The sequence below is a fragment of the Choristoneura fumiferana genome, chromosome 10 (genome assembly GCF_025370935.1).
Source record: "Choristoneura fumiferana chromosome 10, NRCan_CFum_1, whole genome shotgun sequence".
Lineage (NCBI taxonomy): Eukaryota > Metazoa > Arthropoda > Insecta > Lepidoptera > Tortricidae > Choristoneura > Choristoneura fumiferana.
The window spans coordinates 18,050,621-18,062,017 of record NC_133481.1 but is presented as its reverse complement, the minus strand read 5'-3'; the positions used below and the strand labels follow the sequence as shown (position 1 = coordinate 18,062,017).

The 11,397-nt window shown below is 36.6% G+C and overlaps 1 protein-coding gene across 1 annotated transcript in view; it reads right to left on the bottom strand.

Moving 5' to 3' along the window:
- Positions 1–1,975: 1,975 nt before the first annotated feature.
- Positions 1,976–11,397, bottom strand: part of ds (dachsous cadherin-related 1) — a 410,449-nt gene continuing 401,027 nt past the window's right edge. The window contains exons 11-16 of the mRNA XM_074093746.1: positions 10,251–11,322; positions 9,452–10,172; positions 8,216–9,342; positions 7,492–7,782; positions 7,032–7,320; positions 1,976–6,803 (exon numbers count right to left, since the gene is read on the bottom strand). Of these exons, the coding sequence (XP_073949847.1) occupies positions 4,181–6,803; positions 7,032–7,320; positions 7,492–7,782; positions 8,216–9,342; positions 9,452–10,172; positions 10,251–11,322 (6,123 nt within the window). The 3' untranslated portion in view covers positions 1,976–4,180. The remainder of the gene's footprint in view (positions 6,804–7,031; positions 7,321–7,491; positions 7,783–8,215; positions 9,343–9,451; positions 10,173–10,250; positions 11,323–11,397) is intronic.

Below are 11,397 nucleotides of genomic sequence, written 5' to 3'. Positions count from 1 at the left end.
CGTCAAAGTATTTGACTTTGGCACATTAATTGCAGATACGACTCTGTTAATAGACACCGTCGATAAAATAAAGCGGAAAATAAAAACAAGCAAACGTGATCGATCAATTAATACCAATCACATGGCAGAGAACCATAATAATTCTCAAAGCAATAATAAAACCAGGACCGAGTTATTATATCCAAGGGCCAAAGTACCTAACCCTTCAGGGCCAAAGTACCCCGACCATACGGTATACATATTTTTGTAACTTTGGCCGTGTCGATATCATTGCATTTGACTGTACAAGAATACATGAAATAGAAGACAAACTAAAAGTTGTCATTGTCTGACAAAGACTGAAGAGAAGGACGGTACCGTATAGGTTGTTTCATAAGGTGAGTACAGTTACCTACTCAATCAATCCTTTACAGTTCCAATCTTCAAGTGTTTCAAGGGCTACAGATAACTATTTTATTTTAACTGCGGTAGTATATTCTTCAAATGCTTCTGAATCTACTGATATTTTAGTTAAGTACAGTAAAACTAGACCGGTCTAAGTGTAGAGCCTTGGAGGAGGCCTATGTCCAGCAGTGGACGTCTTTTGGCTGACCTGATGATGATGACAGTAAAACTAGAATGTTAACGTCCCTCGGGACTCGTCAGTTTTCATAGTTTTCCTGAAGATTCAAATAAGAAAGAAAAAGAAAACCGATCTTTTGTTTCGAGTTCCGAACAACATTAGCAAATTAGTTTATTGCACAGTCAACGTCATAAATAAGTGATTACTTTTGTACCTTCTCACTTTAACGTCATGTTTGAAAAACCATACGAAATCATGTAAACTGAAAGCGAAAAGGTACAAAAGTGATCACTTAGTTATGACGTTGACTGTACATTGATATTCAGGTAACTACAGTGGTTTCTTTTATTACATTGAATATAAAACAAACTACATCACAGATGCTGAATTGGCGCTAGGAATCTTAACGTGATAAATACATCACCATGTTTACCTACCACTACATGGGTAAATTTATTTTGTTAACGAATACTCGAAACTATCATTTTCAAACTACGTAGGTAATTTCTGATTTTTATTGCCAAGTGCGATTTATATGCAATGTACCTACACCTCTGTATGATTGTTGCTGTAGAAAAAAATACTACGGGTAAAACCTTAAAAGTTAAACTTACTAAGGTAGAAAGAATATTTTCAATATTAGCATTACCATTGATATTATACCTTTCGTAATCAATATTTTCGAAAATATCGTTAATTTTAATACCAAAATTGGTAATACCGAGACCACCACCAGCATTGTACAAGTGTTCCATTTGTAACTGATGAACGTAAGGTGACTTTACGTACTTAATGTAATGTTATGAGAAGTTTGAATGTGTTATTTTCAATCATAATTTGTATTATGAGAAGAATAGTTAATACTACAAAAAAACCTTAGGTATAGTTTCACAATGTCTGTCGCATAGCTTACCTCTAGAGATCTAGCGAGTGCTAGGTTTAAACACACTTTCAAATAACTAAAATAAATTCAAATACTCTTACTACAAGACAAATCTCCCTATATCTGAAAAATGATAGGTTCACAACTACAAACGTAATATAAGTAGTATATTAAGTATAACGACTTTAAAAAAAGCTATCACAGTTAAGTAGGTATGATTTTCAAGTTAAGGAGTAATAGGTACTTATTTACTTAATTGATATGACCCGAAGTAGGTATTGGCTAACAACACCAGACTACGCCATGCTTTACGATTTTCGCCTGCTCTTGCCAGTTTTCGACCCAAGATCAAAAAGAATAAAAATGGATCAAAAGTTAATTTTGAATAATAGCCACATCTTCGTACAGAACTACACTGTATACCAACGCACATTGGTTGTTTTTTTGGAAACCTTTTTTTGCTCATAGATTATAATTTATTGAAAAGAATATTGTCAAACTTAAAGTAATTTAATGATAATTTTAATAACATAAATAGACTGAGCGAGTTGAAGTGGTAGTAAAACATCGTATCTGGTAGTTGTTAGATAAAAAAATACAACCGAACTTATAACCTCCTCCTTTTTTTCAAGTCCGTTAATTACATGACTGTAATTCTTAATTTTTGTATAGCTTTGTCTACTGAAATGTTTATATGTCAACAAAACTCTAATAATCGTGTTTCCTTAGATGGCGATATAACTGCAAGAACTATTATGACAAAGTCTGGAAAGTAAAACATTCAAATTCTCATAACTTGTGCAGAAATACGAGTATGTCACGCTTTAGGATCTAACATTATAAACTTAGACTATAGATACGAGTAAAAAAGAGTGCTTTAGGAGTAGGACGCAGATTACAGTTCAAATTGTCACGGGATATAGAATTATAATGGCAATGTGCTTTATATGTTGATGATATCAGTGATATTGAAATGTACTGAGAAATGTTCAATGAAAAATTCCGTCGTCATGAATTTTTTTGACGTTTAAGTTAAATTTTATTTGTGAAAAGTCAAAATTGAATCCGATCCTATAAAAATATTAAGTAACATAAAAGTGTGAAGTTAATGCGACATGTGGGATAGTTTATTTTCTTGAAATTACTTGACGAGAAAAGTGTGACTATTGAACTCAGTGCACGTTGCTTCTGAAGCTAGCTATGGTAGGTCTTTTTTCACCTTTAGTACAAATAAAAAGGCAATACACGTTACGGTCAAAAGTACGGTAGAAAATTGACATCACTTGATGATTTGTTTCGGTGGCAGTAGATTTAAGTGTATATTTCAAACAAAACAAGTTTTAATTTCAGCGCCATCTTTGGATGAAAACGTAGTTTTAAATGTTGACAATAGATGGCGCTGGTAACAAACACTTTACAGAGCACTTCACTTCTATATCCCTGTTCAACTGTCTGTGAATCAATTTTTGTGAGGATACTTAAACTGTAGTGATATAGGCATTTTTAGTTATAAGTCACTATCATAAGCCAGGTGTTTAACTATTAGAAAGTAGGAATGTTCACAATAATGCAATTATTGTAATGGCCTTACACAAATAATCATCATTAGAGTAATATTTATTTATATTTATTGTCATCAAAAAAACTATTGAGTTCGTTTGTATCATGGTAGACATTATACATACAATCGTAAAATTGTATCAAAAATATGATTTTGATAATCATTTACGTGCCTAGTACACCATTAGTATTACTGTATCAATATCCAACTGTGATATATCATTACTTGGTAATATTTCATTCGATTCATTAATTAATGAACATGTGCAATGATAAATAAAACCAATTATAAAATTTGCAACATTTTTATTTTCATTTAAACATTATTGGGGCATTTTAGATCTTAAAACTAGGATTTTATGAACAGATTTTTATTTACACTTCTTTTAACTGTTACTACAGGAAATTACACCTTTTTAGATACAATCAAAACTTAGACGGTGCATTATTGATATTCTTGATACTAAGATGAAGATCACAGAACAACTTTCTAGATTTACAATGGTCCTTGTGGATCCACATTTTTTTCTCTAGCAACGAAACGTAATGCGGCAAAAACATGAGCATGGAAATAACGAGTACAATTTTTCTATAAAGGTACTTGAAGATTTAAATAGAGTACCTACTAAATTTTTGGCCAAAGATTGCTGCCAAGAGCTGCATAAAATACGTATTTTTAGTATCTATATTTCACTGTTTTTTTTAGAAGATAAATTTCCAATCATATCTGAGTCGGACATCTTATTGATTCAAAATTAAGTAGCACGCTCAGAAATTTTGTGACTGCATTTTACTATGTTACAACTTTAGCAAAGCACATTCGCAATAATCTTACTTTAATCTTATAGCTTACAGTAAAGCTGATTCGTTTGTTTTAAAATATAAAAATAACATGGCAGTCTTCAGTTTATACTTTACAAGGCACTAAACATACAGACTAATATTTACAGTTAACAACTTACAACCCGAACGGATATATTTACATTTACCGTAAAAATCGGTAATAAGCGCTTAACAGATCACTTTGAGCATATTCAGGGCGTTAAAATGTACAACATGCACAAAATGATTAAATAAGTATACACTAAGCCGATTACATCGGTCGAATAAATATTACTATCAATACTTATAGGCATAACAGTCAATCTGATATTTACAAATCATTACAATTAAATTCATATCCTCATAGTGGAGTGAGTTTTTCTACTAGCTGTGTTTGGGGGTAAGCCCGGGCCTACTAAAGGCGACATAGATGGTGATCGAGTAGCTAAAGGAGATAGAGATGGTGAAAACGAAGGAGACATAGCCGCAGCGGCAGAAAAGCCACCAGGCACATCATGACTAATGGGCGACCTAGGCAATAAATGCTGAGGTTGCCTACATGAAAGCGACGGAGCCGGACAACTCCTTGGAGCTACAGTAGTTAACAAAGGAGGCGGCACACTCTTACCACCAGAAATTGAAGTCCCTTTACTCTTAGCACTAGATGCACCACTATTACCACTTTGTAAAGAAACCGCGTCATCCTTAAGACGAGCAATTTCAGAAAATACATGCGCTAACGGTTGATATTGTGGCCCCCAATCTAACAGGTAATCCCAGTTGTAGCTTCCAGTTAGTTCTTCTTCTGAATGCACTATTGAGCTTAAACTGCCAGTCATAGATGGCCCAGCCGTGGGAACTGCTGTGTTTTCTCCTGGAGCACTGGGGAATGCACCCAACGCCATGGCCCTATCTACTGCTGCACTGGCTTCATCAGCACTACTTGCTCTTTCACTTCCGGTTACTTCATTAAGCTTTGCATATATAAGATTAGTGATATCGTTTTCATGAGCACCATCTTCATCGAATATATGCATTGGATCAATGGACCCATGATGTAACAAAGTATCTTTGTTGTTTACATTTTCTGAGCATCTTCTTGACGATGTTGATGCTCCACCACCAGTGCCTGTATCTATTATGCCCAGACGAGCTAAATATTCTTGAGTGTTATGTACAGAAACATCTGATAAATTATCATCATCGACTCCGTCTTTCTGTCTATGGATACCAGAGTCTCTTTGCAGTGGCCCTTCGTTGATCATTCTTATTTCTTCATCTTCACCATCTTCTCCATCTTCAGCAGAGCCTCGACCACTGGAGCCAGATTGATCGGATCCTGATAGTTCAGACGTAGTAGCAGCGCCTGAATTAGAGCTAGCCGTATGTGGTCCGTACGGGGGAATCTCATCATACTTAGGAGGCGCAAATTGGTTTCCAGCGTTTACAGGTCCAGTGTTACGTATGGGAATAGTATCAAAAGCACTTGGGTCTACATAACTATTAGTAGCGCCTACTCCTTCAGAATTAAGTCCGGGTTTATTTACTTTTTTGTGTCTTTTATTCTTCATGTGTAAGAATAAAAATGCTGCTGCAAATATAATTATGATGAATATAAATACTATAAGCAACCCTAGTGCCCAATCTGAGAGTCCGCTGTTTGGAGCAGCTGAAGTATCTCTCAGATTAATATCAGAAACAATTGCCAATGAATCAGGCAAAATTTCAACAGCAGTCTTGTTTGTTAGTGATCCTTGTCTACCAGAGCTAGCTGTGATCACTAAACTAATGGATTTATCAGATCCAAAGAGGTTTTGCACGGATTCCACTCTTTTCTTAAGTATTATGACACCAGTCGTTCTGTTAATTTTGAAATATGAGTGAGATGTCGACAGCTGGTAGACTATTCTTCCATCTACTCCCTTGTCTCTATCTATGGCAGTAGTTTGGCCGATGACATAACCAGCAGGCAGTGGTCCTTTCTTCGGAATGGGAAAATTGTATGTTTTCTGAGTAAACTGAGGATAGAATTCATCACGACTTTCAATATCAATCCTCACTTTGACAGTTGAAGACTTTCCGCCCATATCAGAAGCTTTGATAGAAAATTCATATTTGTTTTTCTGTTCATAATCGAAAACAGCATTCGTATTGATTAATCCTGTTGCCAAGTCAACTTGAAACATTTTCCACGAATCATCGTTTCTATTATAATTTGTAGCTGTCGGTACTATTGTGTAATTTAGTTTCCCATATTTCCCTTTGTCTAAATCAGTTGCTCTTGCTGTAAATACGGAAGTACCAACTCTTTCATTCTCGGCTACTGTTTCAAAGTATTCGTTCACAGGAAAAGCTGGAGCATTGTCATTTTCATCAATTATGCCAACTTTAATGTATAAACCGTTGCATAAAGACGGTATGCCTTGATCGCACGCAACTATAATAAGTTTGTATTCTGTATTGCCAGTATCATAATCTAGGCTCTTATTTACTGACAAAACACCTGTAGTAGGGTGAACGAAAAAAAGTTTTTCATCATCACCAGATGTGATGTTATAGATGATCGCAGAATTTGGTGTTCCATACAAATCCGCATCAGTTGCTGCTAACTTCGTCAATGTGAATCCAGGTTTTGCATCCTCACTAACAGTCAGCTCAAAGTCACTCGTGGAAAACACTGGAGAGTTATCATTAGCATCAGCTACAGTAACAAAAACAGTTATTGACGTTTTGTTCTGCGAATAAGAAATTAGTTTTCCTTGTTCCACAGCAGCTAGTCCAAGGACGTATGAATCTTGGGTTTCTCTATCAAGTTTGTTGACTAAGATCAAAGCTCCATCAAGCGTGACATCGAACACGTCGCCTTCGTTGCCAGATGTGATATGGAACTCCAGATTATATTTCTTGAGGACATCATTGATACTGCCAATTTGAAGCAGCGACGAACCTCTTTCTGTGTCTTCGTGGACAGTAATCCTGAAAAACATTTTTTTTTCATTTAGTAACCCATCACTAAGAGTTTATTTGTAATTTAATGGACATTATTCCTTGAAACAAAATTTATGATAAATGTGAAACTGAATAATTTTATCTTTTTTGTTACAAATAACGTTTAAGTGTTATTATAGGTTTTGTGTTGATCAATATAATTAATAGAAAAATGTTTGATTGACCATAAACTTTATAGTAATTTGTAGTCATTACCTGTAGGTATCTTGTCCTATAAAAGGTTTGATCTCTGATGATGCACCAGTACTGATCCTTACGGCAGCTACAGCGCTTCTATTAGGTTTACCATGGTCAGTGGCTACTATTGCCAACTGTGTATCTCTTTGGCTTGGCAGCGCACTGTAGTTCACAAAAATGGCCCCCGACACCGCGTCTATATAATAACTCTTGGTTTCACCAAGAATTGAGTAAGATATCTTCCCGTTGTCATCGCTGTCTTTATCTTTGGCGCTGACGGCACCAATTTCTACGTTGCCTGTGCCTTCTGAAATGTTGAAAAAAAAAGTTGTTTAAATAAGGTACTTGTTAATGTTGCTACAACACAATTAGGTGAACAAAGAATTTCCAGAAAAAAAAACATAACTATTTCAATAATGTCTGTCTAATGTCTAGTTTAGTTTGAATTTTTATCACACAAAATATAAATAAAATTTACCTGGTAAGATCCTATTGTAAGATATTTCGTCAAACACTGGCGAGTTGTCATTCACATCCAAAACGTTGATAGTCAAAGTCGTTTTAGCCACGTGCTCATTGTCCGACACGCTCACATTTACTTCATACACCTTTTTGGTCTCAAAATCCAAAGCCTTATTCAAAACAATCTTCCCACTGTATCTGTCAATCGAGAATCTGTTGTCTCCTTGAGATAGAGAATACTTGAGGGCAGGATACGTGTCGACGTCGTTCGCCGTAACGGATGTCAGCACTGACCCCACTTCCGTTCCTGCAAAAACATAAACAAAAACGTCAAAAGATGTCCACGATACTTTCTCGATTTCTCGTTTAAACGGAACGGCTGCCGTTTTAACGATCAGCAAAATAAACTCTAAAACAAAACCGCTGTCGGCGTACAATGATATAAAAAAAGAAAACAAAAAGCGACGCGGATCTTTGGGGAGGCACCGCTTAAACATGCACTCGAAAAAATGTAATACCATCCAATAAATATTGATCCTTAAGGAGTCCCTTTTATTTAATCTCAGCGCTGGAATCGAAACGTCGCGGACTCGCAGAGTTGGGAATACAAATTATGTAAAATACCTCCCTCTTTGTACGACGCTTTTTGTTCTACCAATTTATTTCGAAAAGTCGATAGGCCGACCTACAGCAATTTAAAACAGAATACGTAAACGAGTGTAAAAACTTGGAAAACAAACCTTCTGATACTGCAATGATGTTCGGTGGCGGGAAGGTCGGCTGGTTGTCGTTGACATCGACGACGTTGATGCGTAATGTGGCCGTGCCAGTCATCTGAGGATCGCCCTCGTCCGTGGCTATCACTGTCAGTTTGTACGTCTCTCTTATCTCGCGATCCAGCACTATGTTCGTTTTGACCGACCCCGAGAACGCAGGCTCAATAATAAACGCGTTATCGTGGTTGCCGTCTACTATGTGGTACAGGATTCTCGCGTTCATTCCCCGGTCGCTGTCCTTGGCTGCGAGCTGCACTACAAACTCGCCCTTAGTGTTCCCTTCGAGAACGTTCGCGATGTATTGCTGTTGCGTAAATCTGGGAGCGTTGTCGTTTTGGTCCAACAGATTTATTGTTACGTCGCAGTAGCCGTATAAGACCGGCGCGCCCTCCGTCCGCGCGACCACGACGAGATGCCGCGTCGGGCCCGGGTGCGATTCGTAATCCAAATTAGCGGAGTTATTCACCTTTATGACGCCGGAGTTAGAGTCTATTTCGAACGCGTACTGGTCGTTCCCGTTTCCGAATTCATAAATTACCCTTTGGCGTCGCCCGTCGCTGCGAACTGCCGTTACTTGCAACACGTCTTTACCATACGGTAGATTTTCTTCAATAGTAACATTGTAGCTCGTATTTTGAAAGTTTAATAAGGGCGTTTGATCAGAATTTTCACCGATTCGAATCTCAATTAGTCCGATAGAGCTTTGTGGCGGATTTCCTTTATCTTTAGCCATCACTTTTAGATGGATGAGTTTACCGTTTTCGCTGGCTAGGCTTTGATTGGCTGTTAGAACACCTGTTGTTGGGTTAATTCGAAATTTATTGTTAGATGTGTCTACAAGTTCAAATAGTATTTCAGCATTGGTGCCGATATCATTATCTGTGGCAGAAACGCGAAGCAAGCTTTGTCCAGGTGGACTGAAAGTAGGGATTTGTTCTTTGAATGGATATTTTGTGAAAATAGGTTTGTTATCGTTTACATCTGTAATAGATACTTCAACGGAAACTCTTTGAGATCGAGCAACGTATCGGCCTTCATCTGTAGCCACAGCTTCAAAATGGTACAGGTTCTTTTCTTCTCTATCAAATGACCTAGAAAAAAAGAAAATGATTAAATTAATGTTGAAAGATAATGCAATATTTACGTCAAAAATGTTTATATTTCATCTATTTTTATTTTTACTTTGATGAAGGCACTTACCCAGTGGTAAAAATGATTCCCGTCTTATTGTCAATCCGGAATAATCCTTGACTTTCGTTTGCCAACGAGTAAACAATACGTTTGTTGAATCCTAAATCAGCGTCTGTTGCTCTGACTTTAATGACTGAAGTATCCAACTGAGCATTTTCCGGTATAGCCGCAGAATAATGACCAGTGTCAAAAATTGGATCATTATCGTTTTGATCTTCAACCAATATGGTAATATTACAAGATCCTTGTAAAGCCACTGGTGAGCCATGATCAATAGCAGTAATAGAAAGATGATACTTTGACTGAGTCTCTCGATCCAAAGTCTTTGCTGTCAATTGACCAGTTGTATGATCAATTGAGAATTTATTTCCACTATTACCGGATGTGATACTGTACGTTACGATCCCATTGGCACCAATATCTTTGTCTGTAGCGGCGACAGTATGAATAACATCTGGTTCATTATTTTCTGGAACTGCTAGGGGGTAGCATGATCCAGTTTTAAAAGTTGGCGGATTATCATTTACGTCCATAACGCTTACGCTAACAGTAGTTACGTCAAAATTTGTTGTTGATTGAAATGTACTGGAATCAGTGACGTAAACGGGAAAAGTGTAGAGATCTTTTTCTTCTCTATCGATTTTAGATTTTACAGTAATAGTACCGCGATGTTCATCTATCGCAAACTTGTCATCGGCCACTCCTGATGGTATAACGTATATCAAATTTCCTGAAACAAAAAAAAATATTTTCGTAAAAAAATCACAAGTATTGCATTAATTAAGTTACACATTAGGTTTTTACTTACCAGCATTTCCTCTAGATGATTTCGCGTTGAGTCTTGTAACGAAGCTTCCTGGTCGGATGTCTTCACTGATATTAGCTTTGTAAAATGAGTCCATAAATCTTGGAGGAATATTAGTGGATTCTTGTAAATTCAGTTGAAGCATCATATGACTTTGTCTAGGAAAGGGAATGCCGTGATCTGATGCAGTAAGGTTAAGATTATACTCTCCAGATCTCACTTTTCCACTGTCAGAAGAAAACTTTTTTGACAGTGTAAGTCTTCCAGTATCGTATTCCATAGAAAAATATGCATGGTCATTTCCGCTAGATATATAATAAGATACTCTGCCATTGTCACCTGTATCAGCATCAATAGCTAACGCTTGATACAAAGTGCCAGTTAATGTATTCAAGGACACTGATGCTTTATTTTTAGAAACAAATTTTGGTGCATTATCATTAGCGTCAGTTACAGAAATATGTACTGTGGCTAATGTTGACATTCGTTCAGTTAAGTTGATCGCCATATCAGTAGCTTCAATAACGAGCCAATATTCTTTTAACACTTCAAAATCTAGAGCTGCAGTAAGCGTCAGTGAGCCAGTTAGTGGGTCCAAAGCAAATGTTTTATATGAAGATGGCAATAAAGACACGACTTTAAAATTTAGCTCTCCATTTGCACCAGCATCAGTGTCTTTGGCGGTAAAATTGTAGATAATTATTCCTAAAGGAGTTGTTTCTGAGACTTCTATGTTAATTGGATCTTGAGCCCATTGTGGTGCATTGTCATTCACATCTACAATTTCTATTTTAACTGTCACAGCGCTACTCTGAGGATTGTTAGTAGCAGACGTATCTAAAGCTCTGACTTCTAATCTGTATTCATCTTGAACCTCTCTATCTAACTGCCTGGCTACAACCAAGGAACCCGTTCGTCTATCAATTTCGAAAGTCCCTGGTAAATAGTCGGTAGTTAAAGGCATAAGTAGATAAGATATTTGTTTTTCTTCGCCATTTAAAAGATTCTCATGAATGTCGTTATCACAACATGCCACAGTACCCACAACATGACCAATGTCAGCATCTTCTTTCACCTAAAACAATTAATAATTACTTAGTAATTTTATTTCAAAAATAAATAATTCATTAAAATACAAATCATAGCCCTC